Consider the following 20,176-nt stretch of genomic DNA (forward strand, 5'->3'; position numbering starts at 1 on the left):
GCTTGCTGGAGAAAAGGATATTGTAAACTGGAAATTGTGTCCCATTTTTTTGAATTTGGTTTCTGTAATATTATTTAATTTTCCTTGGTCCACGGTTCATATTTTCCGAATCTGATAATTCCTAGAATTGTGGTTTCGAGTTCTTGGTGAAGCGGGTCGTGCCCGTTCCGCATCAATTCTAATGCAGGCTGGAAGTTCCTGCTAGTTATTGTAAGCTCCGAGTTCTTGGTAAATACCTATGGCAGGCAGGAAGTTCCTGCTTGTAAATGTAAACTCCGAGTTGGGTGCTTTAGTGGAGTGGGCAACATCTCTTCTATGTGGTGATTTGCAACTTTATTTCCTAATGTACTGTGGAATGAACCGGTGAAAGTCCCTTAGGAAACTGTTGGTTGTATGCAGCTGGATGAAAGCAAGGGAATATGGATCCGGCCGGGTTAGCCTCGATTTTCGGGCAAAAGCGTGTTTTTGAGAATTTGATCATTACATCAAAGCACGAGTTGCTAGTAAAAGTTTGTTCAAACCCCATGTGTTTTCTCTGAGTCATTCCCACTTTTTTTGCTTTATATAATATTCTTCTTAGGTCAGTTTGCTAACTTTACTATGTATATTTTTCAATCTGATATTATCTTTTTTAATATTATCGAAAACTACAGCATTCGATTACGTTGGCATACCTATTAATTGGAAACGAGAATACAGAAAAATTTAAAAATTTGTGAAAAATAAAAATAAATGTTGAACCAAATGAAATTGAGCAAGAGTGTGAGATGGTTTTATATGTCGTATTTTGTGAGACAGATCATTTATTTTGGTTATCTATGAAAAAATATTATTTTTTATATTAAGAGTATTAATTTTTATCGTGAATATCGGTAGAGTTGATCCGTCTCACAGATAAAGATTCGTGAAATCATTTGTAAGAGACATACTTAATTAAAAAATGACGTGGGTGTGGTAAGCATGTTTTTTAAAATATATATATAGTTTTGATATGTTAAACATTTATTTATCATACAAATTTATGTCAGTATCAATGATGTGATATTCAATTATTAAATGTGACAAAAATAAAAAAAAAACATACATCAAATAAATATATATCAGTTCATCGATGTTAATATAAATATATATGCAAAAATTTGTGTGAGATGATCTAACAGGTCGTATTTTATGATACAGATATTTTATTTGGATCATTCATGAAAAAGTATTACTTTTATGCTAAGAGTATTACTTTTTATTGTAAATATCTATAGAGTTGATCCGTATCACAGATAAATATTCTTGAAACCTTCTCACAATATACCTATTCAAATATATGATAAATTTAACTTATAAATATTTTTTTTAAAAAAAAATATATGTGATGAATTGATTTGATGGAATGTGTAACAGGGAAGCTTCCACGTAACGAAGGGTGGCTTGAAAAGTCAAAATTCCCCATTGAGAGGGGCAGTCTTTATTATTCTTTTTAGGGTAAGGTACACTAATTTGTGTGTTAGTAAAGATGCTAGAGCATTGATTGACTGGTGAGTAAATGAGGAGACCAACCTTCAAAACCATTAATTGTCATAAAATAATAAAAAAAAATTAAATAACCAAACACATTGGCATTAGCCATCTTTGGTACCACTTATATTATTTAACCTTGGAACATTATTCATGAATATTCTTCCTCCCCTACGTTTTTGATCCAATAAGTGAACCTTGCCCAATTAAATTTTCCTCCTAGGCTATACGAAATTATTCAGTGTAGACATCGAGACGTTTCGATGCATTTGATCAAACTGTTGTGTTTTACTCGTGTTTCGCACTTAATCTTACACGAGTATTGCTCGTTCTTTTCGTTTGGAATACTGTGAGACTGATCAACTTTTACTAAATTCCAACTAGCTTGATACAAAATCTTGTTGGTCATTACTTTCTCTTGGCAGTTGACCATAACCAATACAAGTACGACTCGTGCCCGATTTTACTTCCTTATTGTGGAAATAACAATGGGAATTGGCTTGGAAAGATACGGCTCAATCTAACGAGAAATCTCGATGGATTGACATCCTCTCAATAAATGGCCTCTGCAAAAGAAGTTGAACCTCACTCAATTCTAGTGCATTAATGCATATAATTCAATCAAAAGGTGGTCCTGTCCTCAAGAAAATAAATCGAATAGGGGGACTTAATTGGAGCATATGATTTGGTGGGAAAATCACACACTTACAAATTGTGCCTCGGAAATGAGACGACCTCCTCTGTTTGGACCAAAATATGAAGTTACTACAATTTTCTTGAATCATTCAATGTGTAGGGGTCGTTCACGCTACCAAACTCAATGTCCAATTAGCAAATTCCAATTAGCAAATTCCAATTTGCATTTTAGCAGTTGTTTAAAAACGAGATTAAACGTAAAGTGCTGATAAAACTCTACGAAAAAACAGTCAAAAGCCATTGTCGATCGTGTTAAACATGTCAAGCTCTGTGAACTGGACCGAGAGACATCCGACATTGTTTCACAATTACATAATCATAAACCAATAAATCTCGTAGTAAATCAAATAATCAGTCTACTTCACAAAATAGAATACCGTCTTTACAAACGATTAAAACAAACACAAAAGCGTACAATGATAATAAAAAAATTGCATAAAGGAAAAAAATTATTCATTGAACGAGGTTACATCACCATCTCCAAAATTGCTCTAGTTTTTCGTGTTCGACTTGTTCTTCATTCTCATCTGGAGAAGGAGTGTAAGAGTTGAATATTTTGAAAATACTCAACAAGTGAGGACTAACTGAACACAGAAACAACATAATTTATAGGTGAGGACTAACTGAACACAGAAACAACATAATTTATAATACACACACACATTATTATGAAGATTCGAAGTAACCATGTCACAAAAACATGTCGTAACAAGGGTCGCGACAAGAAATAGGCAGAAAACGGAACATAGCTGAAAATCATACATATAACATATATAATACCTAAACATAGTTCAAAATGCCTTTTTACATGGAGATCTCACCGAGGAAGTGTACATGCACTCTTATCTAGGTTTTCGTCGACAGGGGGAGTCACTTGTATGTCGACTTCATAGATTCTTATATTCATAAGTTTCTGTCTGACGTCATAAATTGGGCTTCCAACAATCGTAGGCTGATCATTCTCTTTTTACCAAGATGCATGGAAACTCCTTCACAGTGATTTTGTTATATGTCGATGATTCAAAAAGCTGGGTTACTTGGCGCAAAACCAAAAAACTTCCTATGGAACAATCCTTGAAGATTACCTTTAACAAGGGAGATTTACTAAAAAACGCGACACATTATCGACGACTAGTAGGGAAGTTGGTTTACCTAACAATCGCAAGGACATCAATTTGTTTTACAATTAATACACTTAAGCCAATTTATGCAACAGCCTAGTGGCCTCATCTTGATTTAATTAATCTTTTACTCGGATTCTTGAAGAATTAACGTGGACAATGACTCTTTTTTCCTTCTAAAAATGATTTGAATTTGGTTGGTTTTTATTGTTATACAAAATGTATGGAATAAACAGAAAGGTATACTAAAACCAACGAACTAGTAGTATGAACAAAACAGTAGCACAATGCTTAAAATAAAACAAACCGAGGCCTGTATGAAAATACAGTGTCCTTAAAATAGATTCGTCCCCTCCGGGATGTGCTTCGAGGATGAACTTGGACGTCTGTTTCCCAGGATACAACGGAACAATCAGCAGTGACTTAGCACGAGATACTACTACGACGAACTGAAAGCGTATCTTTACTTTATCACCGAGATTTAACGGAGGCCAAAAGAAAAGCTAACAATATGAAATGCAAGAGAATACTTAAAAGAGAAAAGATTTTCATGCACTTTGAAATGGAGAAATGAGCACACTATTTATAAACCCCCAAAAAACATACCAAGAGTCATGCAAGATTAATTAACTCAATTAATCTTCCCATTAACTCAAGAATATGAAGAGCCACAAGTTTTCAAGTAACTCAAGAATGTGGAAAGTCAAAAGACACTCCACAATAATGAGCCACAACCAACTCAAGGCACTCCCACATTCAAGACATGTAATTTTTATTCAAATTTCCAACAATCCCCCACATGAATGAAAATTGATATACATCTCGGTGACAAAGTTCTACAGTTGAATCCTGCATAGGATAGGTAGGTGTTTTCCTTTGAACCTTCCCTCATGAAATATATTTGCTTTACTAGCTGACCAGTAGACATGATGTCCTTGAACTGTTCTGCCGTTTACGTAAATTAAGATATATTTCACACTAGACTCTCCCTGATACTATTCAGTTCTCATGATTGTGTTCGTTTTGGCCATGAACACACGCCTGGTTCTGCGAGAGGGTCTAGAATTGAGCCTTGCAATTCCTTCGAAGCGGCCCCACTTCTCTCTCACATAGGTGATTCTATATTCTTCTCATCAGAATCATTAAAAGCCGTAAGCTTATCCTCAACATTCACTGTTTCATAATAGGAATGGACTAGGGACCCACAGTGATTCTCCAAATTAATGCGATTAGGTTGTCCCATTGAACCTAGTTCTTGGGATCTCCAGCCAGCGTAGGTTGGGTTTTCCTTCGCACCAATTTATTCTATAGGCTTGAGCCCCATTCCCCTTGACATTTTCGCAACTAACTCTCTGTTTAACCCTTTGGTTAGCGGATCCGCTATATTATCCTTTGACTTTATGTAGTCAATAGAGATAACTCCAGTTGAGAGTAGTTGTCTAATGGTATTGTGTCTACGACGTATATGCCTAGACTTACCATAATACATTGTATTTTGTGCCCTTCCTATTGCAGATTGGCTATCACAATGTATGCATATAGCCGGTACTGGTTTTTCCCATTCTGGAACATCTTCTAAAAAATGACGCAGCCATTCAGCCTCTTCACCACACTTGTCAAGAGCTATAAACTCAGATTCCATCGTGGATCTGGCTATTACAGTTTGTTTAGAAGATTTCCACGCAATTGCTGCACCTCCTAAAGTGAATACAAATCCACTTGTAGATTTTGAGTCTTTCATATCAGATATCCAATTTGCATCACTGTATCCTTCGATAACAGCAGGATATCTGGTATAGTGCAGCCCATGATCACGAATGTACCTTAAGTATCTTAGCAATCTGATAATTGCTTTCCAGTGTTCAACTCCTGGATTACTCGTGAATCTACTCAATTTGCTCACTGCATAGGCTATGTCTGGTCTTGTACAACTCATCAAGTACATCAGACTTCCAATGACTCGAGAGTATTCTAATTGAGACATATTCTCACCTCGATTCTTTGATAGATGCTGACTGGTATCTATCGGGGTTCTAGCCAATGCAGAGTCATCGTTATTGAATTTCTCAAGTATTTTGTCAACATAATATGACTGACTTAGGACTATCCCTTCTGATGTTCTATGGATTTTAATTCCAAGGATTACATCGGCTAAGCCCAAATCTTTCATGTCAAATCTTGAGTTCAATAATTTCTTTGTGGATTTAATCATCTTATCATTACTACCAATGATAAGTATGTCATCTACGTAAAGACATAAAATGATATATCCATTTTCAGTGTTTTTTATGTATACACATTTGTCACATTCACTGAATTTAAATCCACTTTCCATCATGGCTTTATCAAATTTTTCGTGCCATTGCTTTGGTGCTTGTTTTAAGCCATACAGAGACTTCACCAGTTTACATACCTTATTTTCTTGCACGGTCGCAGAAAATCCCTCAGGTTGTTCTATGTAAATTTCCTCTTCTAAATCTCCATTTAGAAAAGCAGTCTTTACGTCCATTTGGTGTACTTCAAGATTCTGCAAGGCGGCAATCGCAAGTATCACACGAATAGAGGTAATTCTCGATACAGGAGAATATGTGTCAAAGTAATCAAGCCCTTCACGTTGATGGTAACCTTTAATTACCAATCTGGCTTTATACTTATCTATGGTTCCATCTGATTTCATTTTCTTTTTGAAAACCCATTTACAGCCTAGTGGTTTGCTTCCCGGAGGAAGATTTACTAATTCACACGTATGGTTTTGTAAAATGGATTCCATTTCGGAATTGATAGCCTCTTTCCATAGAGGTCCCTCAGATGAACTAATTGCTTCCTTGAAGCTTTGAGGTTCACTTTCCATCATGAAAGTGATGAAGTCCGGACCAAAGGATTTCTCAGTCCCAGCTCTCTTGCTACGTCTAGGTTCAATGTCTTGATGAAGCTCTTGTTCTTCATCAATTGTTTCATATAATCTTTTGGATGAACTTGGTTCTTCCTTAGATTTGCATGGAAACATGTGTTCAAAGAACGAAGCATTTCTTGATTCCATTATCGTATTCTTGTGAATATCAGGTATTTGAGATTCGTGTACAAGAAAACGATAAGTGCTACTGTTTTGAGCATATCCAATGAAAATGCAATCAACAGTTTTCGGTCCTATCTTTACCTTCTTTGGAGTGGGTACTGCTACCTTGGCAAGACACCCCCACACTCGCAAGTATTGGTAAGAAGGACTTCTACCTTTCCATAACTCGTATGGGCTTTTATCTAGCTTCTTTCGGGGCACCTTATTTAAAAGATAATTTGCTGTTAGAACAGCTTCCCCCCACATGTTCTGTGGTAAACCAGAACTTAATAGCAACGCATTCATCATTTCTTTCAATGTGCGATTCTTTCTCTCTGCAATGCCATTTTGCTGAGGAGAATAAGGTGCAGTTCTTTCGTGTTTAATACCGTGTTGAGCACAAAACTCAGCAAATGGTGATTCATATTCACCTCCACGATCACTTCTTAGCACCTTAATTTTCTTGCTAAGTTGGTTTTCAACTTCACTCTTATATTGGACAAATTTGTCAATAGCTTCATCCTTACTTTTGAGGAGATATACATAACAAAATTTTGTGCTATCGTCAACAAAATTGATGAAGTATTTATTTCCACCACGAGTTTGTACACCTTTTAAATCACATACATCACTATGAATTAGATCAAGTGGTTCACTATTTCTTTCAATAGTTCGAAAAGATGATCTCGTTAGTTTTGCCTCAACACAAGTTTCACATTTGTGTTGTTTGTCAATTTGGAATGCAGGAATGCTTTTCATGTTAATTAATCTACGAATTATATCATAATTAACGTGTCCAAGTCTACCATGCCATAAACAAGAAGACTCAAGCAAGTAAGCAAAAGTGTTAACTTTATTCATCACGGGCTTAATAGCCATTACATTTAGTTTGAATAAACCATTACAAACATAACCTTTGCCAACAAACATTCTACTCTTTGACAAAACCACCTTATCTGACTCAAAGACAATGCGGAAACCATGCTTGTTAAGAAGCGACCCGGACACCAAGTTCTTGCGAATGTCCGGTACATACAGCACATTGTTTAGAGTCAGTTCTTTTCCAGATGTCATCTTCAGAACAACTTTCCCTTGACCCTTGATTTCAGAAGTGGCGGAATTTCCCATGAACATCTTTTCCCCATTCTCAGATTCCTCAAGAGTAGCAAACATCTCCTTATCGGAGCAAACATGGCGAGTGGCACCAGTGTCGATCCACCACTCCCTGGTGTTCGAACCCACCAGATTAACCTCTGATATTACAGCACAGAGATTCATGTTGGAAACCTCATGAGCAATGTTCTCTACCACATTCGCCTCTCGGTTTCTCTACGGCTTCTTACATTCAGATGCCTTGTGACCCATACCATCACAGTTGTAGCATTTTCCGGAGAACTTTTTCTTTGACACGCCTCCTTTGGGTCCCATGTTCAACCTTTTGCTGGAGGAGGAAAATGTTCTCTTTTTCGAGCTTTGGCCATGCTCGACAACATTTGCCTTAGCGGCAACAGGAGAAAATAATCGTCTTTCCGAACTCTTGTTGTCTTCCTCGATGCGAAGTCGAACAATGAGCTCTTCAACATTCATCTCCTTTCGCTTGTGCTTCAAGTAGTTCTTGAAATCCTTCCAAGCTGGTGGTAGCTTCTCAACAATAGCAGCCACTTGGAATGATTCGCTCAAAGTCATCCCCTCACCGTGAATCTCGTGAAGAATCACTTGGAGTTCTTGAACTTGGCTTATAACCGGCTTTGAATCCACCATTTTAAAGTCCAGAAAGCGACCAACAAGAAACTTCTTGGCCCCGGCATCCTCGGTTTTGTACTTTCTGTCAAGGGATTCCCACAGCTCTTTAGCCGTTTTCTTTTCGCAAAACACGTTGTAGAGCGAATCTGCCAATCCGTTTAGTACATAGTTTCGGCACAAGAAATCAGAATGATTCCATGCCTCAACCGCACTAACAGATTCAACATCTCCCTCACCCTCGTTGAGTTTAGGAGTATCCTCTGTGAGGAATCTAGCCAGGTTCAGCATCGTCAAGTAAAACAGCATCTTCTGCTGCCACCTTTTGAAGTCCACACCAGTAAACTTCTCAGGTTTTTCACCGTGACTTGCTGGAACAGTAACCGCAGCAGCACGTGGGGTACCATGAGGGACAACTTGAGGAGGGACAACATGACCAGTTTCCCTTTGCACGTTGGTTTCAGTAGCCATATCTGAAACAACACGTAATGAGTAATATGTTTTAAGATTGTTATACAAAATGTATGGAATAAACAGAAAGGTATACTAAAACCAACGAACTAGTAGTATGAACAAAACAGTAGCACAATGCTTAAAATAAAACAAACCGAGGCCTGTATGAAAATACAGTGTCCTTAAAACAGATTCGTCCCCTCCGGGATGTGCTTCGAGGATGAACTTGGACGTCTGTTTCCCAGGATACAACGGAACAACCAGCATTGACTTAGCACGAGACACTACTACGACGAACTGAAAGCGTACCTTTACTTTATCACCGAGATTTAACGGAGGCCAAAAGAAAAGCTAACAATATGAAATGCAAGAGAATACTTGAAAGAGAAAAGATTTTCGTGCACTTTGAAATGGGGAAATGAGCACACTATTTATAAACCCCCAAAAAACATACCAAGAGTCATGCAAGATTAATTAACTCAATTAATCTTCCCATTAACTCAAGAATATGAAGAGCCACAAGTTTTCAAGTAACTCAAGAATGTGGAAAGTCAAAAGATACTCCACAATAATGAGCCACAACCAACTCAAAGCACTCCCACATTCAAGATATGTAATTTTTATTCAAATTTCCAACATTTATTATGCGGATTGGGCTGTAGATGTTACGACATGTCGATCAGTGACTTATATTTTGTCTTTCTTGGAAAAACCCTTCTCTTAGAAAAGCAAGAAACAAGCAACCATATCCAGATCCTCATCTACATATTATAAATAATATATATATATATATATATATGTATATATATATATATATATATATATATATATATATATATATATATATATTAACTCTACATTTCTCATCTACATATTATAAATTTAAAATGTGGTATAAAATTTAGAAAGAAAAATTTATATTTTAATTAGAAAATAAATTTAATTTAAATACCAGTTTATTTATAATTAGGAAAGCCACAGATTTATGGAAAAAATATATAATGTCACTAGCTCCTTTGTAAAATAATAATTAATGTCATCTGCAACCTCGTTGCTTAGGAATTAGGTTGGCTATGTGTTTGATTCTATGTCGACTTATTGCTGTAATTTTCAATTATCCTCCCTAATCTATATTTCTCAATAAAACCATCGTCCTAATTCTATTAATAACCAAGGTTAGAACCATGTGCCAAACATATTATCTCAAATTATAATTCTTCATTAATGACAGTGCACCGACATTTTTAAAAATTAATCAAAAAAAAACTTTGTATAATATATATATCTCGTTTAGTTATTTTAGTTTTCAGGATAAAAAACTCCTAACTAAACTCAAACAAACACTAATACCATGAGTGACGTATTATAATCATTTCTCTTTTAGAATGCAATGTTTCATCGTTGGTCAACTAACCGATCCACTAATGCTTGAAAACACCATTATAATTTTATACAAAATTTTCAGTTTAAAAAATCTGTAATTTTTTTTTATTGTTATTCCCATTTTTTTAAGTGTTTATTTAAGCTTCCGCTCTTACCTTAAATTATTTACCATGTCTTCATTTTCAATTGTGAAAAAAACATTGCATTTATGTTTCCATGTTATTAAATAATAACTTAAAACATGTGACAGACATATATATATAAAAGGGTAGAGATCTGAGAATCCAGCGGAAGGAAGTGGCAGCTGTCGAAAAAGTTTCAAATGTTAAGGACTTTGTCTTCCAAAAAAATTATATTTTAATATAATTTTGGATCTTCCATGAGATTTCTTAACAACTAATGGTGATCAATGATTTCAAAATCACAAAAACTCATGATCTTACAGGTTAATTTTGTGTGACAAATATTCTGTTTGGGTTACCTATGAAAAAAATATTACTTTTTATTGTAAATATAAGTATAGTTAACTCGTTTCAGAAATAAAAAAAATGTGAGATCGTCTCACAAAAGACTTGTTATTTTAAAATATATGTTTCAAAGACTTTTAATTTGGGGCCCTCCAAGTTAGTAGTCTAAACAAATCGAGTCAATTCGAAAAATGTTCGAACTTTTTTCAAGCCGAATTTGAGTTCAAATTATTTTTTTCGAGAATGCTCGCGATCTTTAATATTTTATTAATATAATATAATAGTATTATATATTAAATAAATATATATTGAGCCTTTAGAATACTTATTTTGAGAAAAAGCTCGAATAGTTCGTTCGAAGCTTTCGAGTCGAACTCGGCCTCGAGCTTTAATCCGAACCAAATTTGAAATCGTGGTACCCATACATACATATTTGTATAGAAAATAATGTTATACAAAGTCGAACAAACGATTTTATTCCCACCTCTGATCCAGACGGTTAGAAGACATGATTGATACAAGACACGATTTCTTCATGAGTCGTATATGTTGCAAGGGTGTCTCAAATGTTGGCTTTCTAGCGAGCAGTGGTAGAGCCACTTTCATTGTGACCCGGGCGCGCTTTAGCTCGGATTACCCAATTTTTTTAAACTTTTCATTCGTAATTTTTGGATACTTTCATATTAATTTGATATTAGCTTGAGTTGTTCAATTTTAAAAAATTAAAAGATCCTAGCTCCGCCCTTGGCTGGATGTGTATCAAGAATTGGTTGGATATAGTTGGCAGTGGTTGGTATATTGGCTAGAAGAGAAGACGACTGGTTCTATCGGTGCTGCATATATATGCCGAAAGGGGTCCTGGAGAACACTTTTTTTCCCCCTCATAATAATATCACACACCAGAGAAAGACAGAACAAGATATACATGGAGATCAAGAGAGAAAGTAGAGATCAAGGGATGAAACTTAGTGGTAATTTCTCGAGTCTTGCATTAGCTTGTATTGTAGAATAAACGTGGTCGAGTAATTTATTTTTTAAGAAAACGACCTCTTCAAATATATGATTATTTGAGATAAATAAAAGGTGGTTGTTTCTCCGTGGTAGGCAATTCAATACCGAACTACGGAAATTATTCTTGTTGAATTGCTTATTAATTATGAATTGGTCTCTTGTGAGATGGTCTCACGAATCTTTATCTGTGATACACATCAACCCTACCGATATTCACAATAACAAGTAATTCTTTTAGCATAGAAAGTAATATTTTTTTTATTGATGACTCAAGTAAGAGATCTGTAATGCCCGAGATTTAATTACTGTAATCATACGTTGATTAATTGACATGATTGAGGTTATACGAACTTGAATGAAGAATTCGGGCATCGTTACATTATAAGCCAAGATGTTCAACCGAACATCTCAAAAGAAACGACCGGCGCACATGCGCGAAAAAACACACGCATATGCGCGAGGGGTCCAGAAGCCCTCGCGCATATGCGCGAGAAAAGGCGCGCATATGCGCGACACCTCCAGAATCTTTGGCGCATATGCGCGAGATGAAGCGCGCATATGCGCGAGTGGTTTTGTGGCAAATTTTGGAGAAGCCACGTTTCTAGCCATGCATGAAGTATATATATATGTATATGTATATACAGACGTTAATCAGCAAGAATGAGAAAGAAATAAGAAGGAGAAAGGAAAAAGGAAACCGAGGGAAGAGTTGGAGATTGTGAACGATCCGTTCATCTGATTTTGAATCCGACTTCGATATCGTGTTTCTAGCGACGACAACTACAACTGGATGTAAGTTTTGTTACGTTTAGACATGATTTGAAATTATGATATTGTCAGAATTGAATATGAATCAGATATGATGTTTCTGCTACAGAGACATTGTATAATTGAAGTCAGATTAAAGAATAGACTGGTTATACAATTGTTATGATTTTTAGAGTTAAATTGATTAAGATTTGATATCAGAGTTGTATTGTTATTCAGATTATGAATAATACTGATATCGATTATGAGTTGAGGTATTATATCTGTGATGTTCAGATTGACGAGGTTATTCAGATTGTATTGTTATGCCGTCAAAACATCAGTTGATTTAGATTGATTAGATTCAGTAATGATCTCGATTGTAACGTGATATCGTTAATATGGATTAGATTGTACCTTGTTCAGATATGGATCAGATTATATACTGATTTGAGTATTAATCAGAACAGGTATTGAATTGAGTTGAATATTGATATTATATCTGTTCGGTATTGTTATTACCAGATTGGGAATGGACCGGGATAGAGTCGGGATATCTTCTTCTTCTTCTTCTTCTTCTTCTTCTGAACGAGAAGATAAAGGTATAAATTAATGTTGAGTTGGGATTGCACAACTCGAGTGAGGTTTGACTCGAGTTTTCCTAAATCACATACTTTACTTTATTGCATTGATATTTGCATTGAGTTGATTGATATACTTGTTCTCTTGAATTATATATGACAGATGTTAGACGAGTAATCTTGTGACAGAAGTGCCTGATAGTGGTGGTATCGCCACGGGCACATTGCACGATGTCTCAAGAACGGAGGTTAGCGATGGAGCTATAGTCCATGACGGTTAGGTCAGGACACCGGATGTTTGGTTATATCGAGTAAATAGAATTGGAATTTCTTCTATTACGGAATTCGATATAGGAACACCACATTTGGAAACCGGGATCCCTAGGCTAGGATTGAGTCTAGTCTAAAACGTAGAGTCACGAGTTGGAGTGACAGTTATATCGATTGGTATTGATGGATGTTGAATTATGTTCCTGATATTGGTACATGTTTAGAATATGATTTATTCTTGTTATTGATTCATGTCATGATTTTGATATATGATATGATTTTCTGTTATATGCTTTTATATTGTTTATATGATTCCATGTATACATGATTTATACTGGGATATTTATATCTCACCGGAGTTATCCGGCTGTTGTCTTGTTTGTATGTGTGCATGGCAACAGGTGGGCTAGGATCAGGGTCAAGAAGAGAACGAGGCTGGACTAGATAGCGTGGAGATCCGGGCTTTGAAGCAACTTAGAATTCAGCACTGACTTGTAGTTGAACCTAGTCGGATTATTGTAGATTATACAATAATTGTACGTTATGTTTAATATGTAATTTGAATTTAATTACATCATGTTTCCGCTGTGTATTTAAAAAAAAAAATTAGACCATGTTTATTACACGTGATTATTTATTCCTAAAGACAATTAAGGAATGAATTAGCGTCCGGGTCCCCACAAGATCTGTCTCACAAAATATGACCCATGAGACTGTTTCACATAAGTTTTTACCATTAATTATATGATGTAAACGAACTCATTTCATCAGTAGGGGTGAGTAAGATTTCGGTAAAACCGAATTAATCGATCGAACCGAGTCAATTCGGAAATTCGGTTAGGTTATTTCGGAAATTCGGTTTTCAAATTTAAAAAAATCGGTTATATCGGTTAAATCGATTCGGTTACGGTTTTCAAGATTTTGAAATCGGTTAACCGAATTAACCGATCTAATAAATATTATTATTTAATAAATTTTTTTATTTATCAATTTTTATAAATATTTTAATTTTAAATTTTAAAATCGATATATTATGTATTAATTGTGTTCAAATAAAACCTATACATTTGTGATGTGTGTGACTTTATGTTTTTATGCATTTGTATAAAGTGTGGTGTTAAAAAAAATTACATATATAATTAAAGTTAAATCACAATTTTTTTAAAACTAATCGGTTAATTTGGTCACCGATCGAATTAACCGATTGGTGACCGAATTAACCGATTTTAATTCGGTTCGGTTTTCATCGATTATGAAAATTAATTCGGTCGGTTCGGTTATGACTAAATATTTTGGTTGGGTTCGATTATAGCTAATTCGGTTCGGTCGATAACCGAATTAACCGAATGCTCATCCCTATAATCATCAGCCATACAACCAAGTTGTAAATTTATTTTAACATATCAAAACAGTTGCTATAGATATCTCACTCTTTATAAAATAGTAAAGATGATATATTATTGTAAAAAAGACAAAATATTGAGGGGTCGGGACTTTATATTTAATAATTGTGGAAAAAAGGTGGGGCAAACAAGGACTGTATTTATGTCCATTCATGAATGAAGGCATGGGTATGTGTCCCATTTCAAAACATATTATATCTTATGCACAACTTTTTTATAATACGAGGGTGGACGAAGGAAGAACATTGGATCTCCAATACATGGAGTGTTCCCTAGGAAAATATGCAGGTCTAGGGGCTTCACTTGATTCAAGACACGAAACACTAACCTAGTCTCGACGAAGAAAGACATGTATGCTTCTTGTTTGTGTGCATATGAGTAGCTCGAACCAACAATAACATCTTATATTCGAACGATCGAGGCGCTCTCCTCGGAGCCACGATTGATCTTTATAATGATGTGTGTGTGATCATGCATGTATGTTGTAAGACGGTTCACTCTATATTTAAGGAAGTTAAATTATAGTGAAAAAATTATGGGTAAATTCGTATGTTACATATAAATATGATTTCACTCTACTAAAAGTACTAAGATTTTTTTAATAAAAAAAGGAAAAGAAAAAAGAGTTGGATCATAGTATTAATTTGGGCCATTATTTTTCATGATATGTACAAGAAGCCCAAGCCCAACAGCTCTATGGTGACAATCTTGGTCCGACATTGGGCATTATTTGCAACTGAAGGGCCCACATGTATTGGTAAACCCTACTAGGGATGGCAACTTTCCCCACGGGTTTGGAGCCCACGAGGAAAACCCGAAAGGGGGATGGGGATCCCTGATTTTTTCGGGTTTGGGTTCGGTTTAGTGGATTTTTTTAAATCCCCGATGTAATTCGGGGTGAGTATGGGATTACTATCCTCATTCCCAAAATCCTCGAACCCGCCTCGAAAATAATATCAATAATAAAATAATAGTATTATTAATATTAATAATATAATAATCATATTATTTTTTTAAAATATTAATAATCTTATTATTATTAATATTGATATTGATATTAATATTAATATCGTCTCTAATAATAATATATAATAATAACTTTTGATTTGAGAAAATCTCCGAATTTGTCGTCGTTTTGTCATATTAATATTTTTGAAACGGGGATGGAGACGGAGATGGGAAGTTGATCTCCGAAATTTCAGGTTTGAGGATTCCCCGAACCCGAAAAAGCGAGGATCGGGGCGGGTATGGATGTGGAGATGGAATTCGAGGATGGAGATGGTAATGGCAAACCCGCCCCGCCCCGACCCATTGCCATCCCTAAACCCTACCAATATCAATTGTCTTGTTCCAGATTCGTACAACAGACTGATTTAGTTTTTTGATAATACTTAATTTTGAGCAATATTTAATAAAATTAATCGAGAAAATATAAATATCTATATATTTATGAAAATAGAAACTTTTATTTGTTTAAATGAAAATAAATAAAATAAAATAAAAGCACAATGCCTTTCACGATCCCTTTTACAGTTGAGTAGGTCTATTATGATACGGTCTCGCGAATATTTATCTGTGAGACGGGTCAACCTTACCGATATTCACAATTAAAAATAATATTATTAACATAAAAAGTGATATTTTTTCATGGATGACCCAAATAAGATATTCATCTCACAAAATATGACCCGTGAGACCGTCGCACAAAAATTTTTGTCTTTACCGTTCGGGTCTAGCCCAAAAGCTGGAACTGAATACGAGCTCGAATGAGCCGGATCAGGTAGGAAGAGAATGGTTAATATAGATCCAGTCACTGTTCGGGATATTCCAATCATCGACCATGACCCGAGTTTATTCGATCTTACTTGTGCAGGCAGTGTCTCGGAATAAACCCATGACCCGATGGGATGCTTTTTTTTTTTTGGAACTAATAGTTACGGTTTCGGTTCTTATAATGGATGATCATAGCAATAATAATAATAAATGATAAAATTATTCCAGCTCCAATATTGGACAAATTGAATGGGAAAAAAATTGTTAATATTATTGAAACTAATTAACATGTATAAATGAATCAAGATAATTTGTTTATTGTGATTGTTGATGATCCAAGAACGAAGAGAAATTTGATAAAAATATTAACTGACTTCTTATTATCGATATGAATAAAGATGATGTATGTTGTTATGTTTTGAAAAAATATTATTAATAAAAAAAACATGCTTTTTTTTTTCTTTTAATAAAAGAATAGGTATCTTGTGAGACGGTCTCACGAATCTTTATCTATGAGACGGGTCAACCCTACCGACATTCACAATAAAAAATAATACTCTTATCATAAAAAATAATATTTTTTTCTGGATGACTAAAATAAAAGATCCGTCTCACAAAATACGACCCGTGAAACCGTCTCACACGAGTTTGTCTTAATAAAAAAACATGCTTATTATTCAGAAGACTCAATTTTTAAAATTTGACTCAAGTCCCAAAATCTCTTGTACCACATTGGTTGCAGTCTAGGGATGTAAACGAATCGAGTCGATTCACCGGCTTTTCGATTTGGGTTGAAAAATAGTTGATTCATATTTGAACTTATTAAATTCGAATCGAATTCAAACTCATATTATTTTGTAAATAATTCGTATTTGAACTTATTAAATTCGAATCGAATTCAAACTCATATTATTTTGTAAATATTCAAATCTTTCAAGCCGAACTCGAGGATCGACCTCGAGTTCGAACCAAAATCGACTGCGACCAGGCCTATGTACTGTGAACATATGAAAAGTAGTAAACGATTTATAAGGAGATTTACCAAATATTTGAAACAATCGGAAACACTCCGATAACAAAAACTAAGCCAATAAATGTCAATCAAAGAACAAAACTAGAATTGACCTTCAGTTAGAACCTACTTTACAAAATTCATTCTTTCCGAAGGTTACCTAGCCTTCATGACTTTATCTACACCAAACCTGTATACAAATATCAACTAATTCTTTTGTAAAACTGTCAATATGTTATGCTCAATGGCGCCTCCTCGCTGGAAATAAACTTGTCACCGGAACTTTCCTTGGCTTCGTCTGAATTGTAAGAAAAGATATCGACAGGGGCAGTGGTGCAGTCGATGGTACTACGTTTGTTCTTGGAATTGGACGGTTTGTGATTATCGAGATAAATAACGATAACGGTTATGTCATCATGAAAATACCTTCGGACCCCTTTCTCGATTTTCTTGATATCTTTGTATCTCATTTCTCTCTTCTTAGCGGCTTCTCCAATAGCAGCTGCCACTAATCTTCTCGCGATGCCCTGTGATATAAAGTGAAAGCAAGTCACGCTCGTTTAGTGTTTTTCCATTTATCCAATGCAATGACAAACTTAAAAAGCAATGGCAAAAAATGAATGGAAGATTTCAGATTTCATGTTCAATATGAATTGATTGAATTCCACCGGAAAGGAAAAAGCTATCAAACGTGTCCATGCGATGGTTTGGAGTGATACTTACCGTTCTTGGGTATTTTGATACTAACTGAACTGCCGCGTCGTCAGTGAGATGTTCCCAGAGACCATCGGAGGCGAATATTAAGAACAAATCTTGTGGTTTGAGCTTCCTCGTCAAGATGGAAGGTACAGCAGTCAACAGTGGTCGTTTCATGGGAACAAGAGTTCCACATTGTTGGAAAATTGGATCTCTGTGAAACTCCGGTTTCTTCAAATAAATGTCGCCAATAGATCTCGACACCTGGAGAACGGATAAAAATCAATAGGAACATTTTAGCTTTTATGAGACAGTGTGCTAAAAATGAGATCAAATATGAAATAATATTAAATGAAGTACATCTAACAAGACAGTGTATTTGATTCTTGGAAGAGTAGCCAAGACAAATCCCTTTAAACACGAGCAATTTTGGGTCGATGCGGATTCTCAAAAACCATTGGCACGATATCGGCTCGGTTGAGATTTTTCATCCACTTAATATAACTAAAGCTTGTTTTAGATTTTCTCGAAAGGGATTTGACTCGAACAATGTGATGAGAAAGTCCAAAGCTATCATTGAACACATTAAAGACTTGGTCAAATCCAGATTCTACATTCCAACAATTAATCCTTTATACTCCCTGTAGGCTACGAGAAGGCGGCTGCTGTTAGGGTGTACATCAGGAGAGTCCAAGAACTCGGGATAGTCTATATGAAGCCGACCTGCCACTGGTGCATCCTAACGATTTGATAGACACGATACCATTTTTAAGGGCAACTTCAATGATATCAGTAGATGTAAGGATTACCTGAATTATACCCTTGATTCTCCAAACTCCTCGGTAATAAACAACAATAGATGAATCATCGGGATGAGAAGCTTCGACCTCTCTTCTCACATTCTCACAAGACACATTATGATCGGTCGACAATCGTTCTGCAACAACCGAATTATGCTCTCCATCGAATCCCCTCCTACCAAGAACAGCTCTTGAATCTCCCAAGTTTGCAACATATAATTCACCATCTGAAATGGCACCAACAAGGCAACAAGATCCCACCGAAGCAATCTGCGGCTTGAGTGGCAATGATCGCTTAACTAAGCGAGTAAAATCTTCCTCGGTTGCGTTAAAAGCCTTCTTTATTACATCTGCTGACAATCCCCCTTGCTCCGAGGCAAATTCTACAAAATATCCAAAAACAAACAGAACGGAGAGTAAAATAAACAACTTCGTTTTCAACTTATCATCTTGCACGGCAAATTCAATCACAAGTCCAAAACCTTTTATACACAATACAATCAAATACCAACATAATTTTCCATCAAAACAATAAGAACCAAAAAATAAAAAATAAACACACACTCTAGAAAAAATCGAAGTCAAGTAAATTTACAATAAAGCATTTTAAAAAAAATAAAAATAAATCCTCATTGAACCAGAATGTTGACATGCAATAACAAGGAAAGAAAGAAACAAAAACCCATATCTTAAATCAACAAAAACAACAATAACAAAACAGAATTCAGATAAAGAATTTACTGTGGAGATAAGGGAAGAGGTGGCGATTGACGAAGCGGGAAGCCTCCGGCCCACCATGGCCATCGTAGACTCCGACGTAGGTGGCGGACGGCGACGTAAACACCTGGCTCTGATCCTCCAGACTCGAATTCGCCTGCACCACGGCAATCGAGAAGTCGCCAGAGGCGTGCGGCTTCAGGTCCAGATGCCACATCAAACCATCGGTGTTTCGCCACCCCAAACACCGGAAACAGCAGGATCGCAACATTCCTTTTAAGGTTCGCGAAGAATTCGATGCGTACGAGTTAAAGAATTGTACACTTCTTGAGTTAACTTGTGGGGCTGGAAATTGTTTCGATGGTGGGTATATAAAGGGGTGGGAACCGCGTAAAGAACAAGGGAGAAAAAAATCTTGCGCTACGCGATTTCTCTTTGAGCTCTCTTTATAATCCTCTGTATTCTTTATTTTTACCAATATAGTCTCTTTATGTCTATATAAGTCACTTTTTGACCCGGTTGCGTGTTTGTATAATTTTTTTTATAATTTATATCTATATTTATATATGAAGATCGTATCATAAATTTTTAAATAACAAAGAATGTCATGTGTAATAAATTATTCTAATTAATCATTAGAAAAGTATGTCTCTTGTAAGACGGTCTCACGAATCTTTATTTGTGAGACGGTCAACCCTACTGATATTCATAATAAAAAATAATACTTTTTCATGGATGACCC

The 20,176-nt window shown here is 35.5% G+C and overlaps 1 protein-coding gene across 1 annotated transcript; it reads right to left on the bottom strand.

The window, feature by feature from the left end:
* Positions 1-17,215: 17,215 nt before the first annotated feature.
* On the bottom strand, positions 17,216-19,793 carry LOC140809434 (probable protein phosphatase 2C 63). Its single transcript, XM_073167055.1, has 4 exons — positions 19,459-19,793; positions 18,727-19,100; positions 17,945-18,181; positions 17,216-17,748 (listed from the first exon to the last, which is right to left on the bottom strand). Exons 1-4 carry the CDS (start codon positions 19,703-19,705, stop codon positions 17,449-17,451), a joined length of 1,158 nt encoding a protein of 385 aa, XP_073023156.1. The 5' UTR covers positions 19,706-19,793; the 3' UTR covers positions 17,216-17,448.
* Between the last annotated feature and the right edge of the window lie 383 nt (positions 19,794-20,176).

The sequence above is a fragment of the Primulina eburnea genome, chromosome 13 (genome assembly GCF_022965805.1).
Source record: "Primulina eburnea isolate SZY01 chromosome 13, ASM2296580v1, whole genome shotgun sequence".
Lineage (NCBI taxonomy): Eukaryota > Viridiplantae > Streptophyta > Magnoliopsida > Lamiales > Gesneriaceae > Primulina > Primulina eburnea.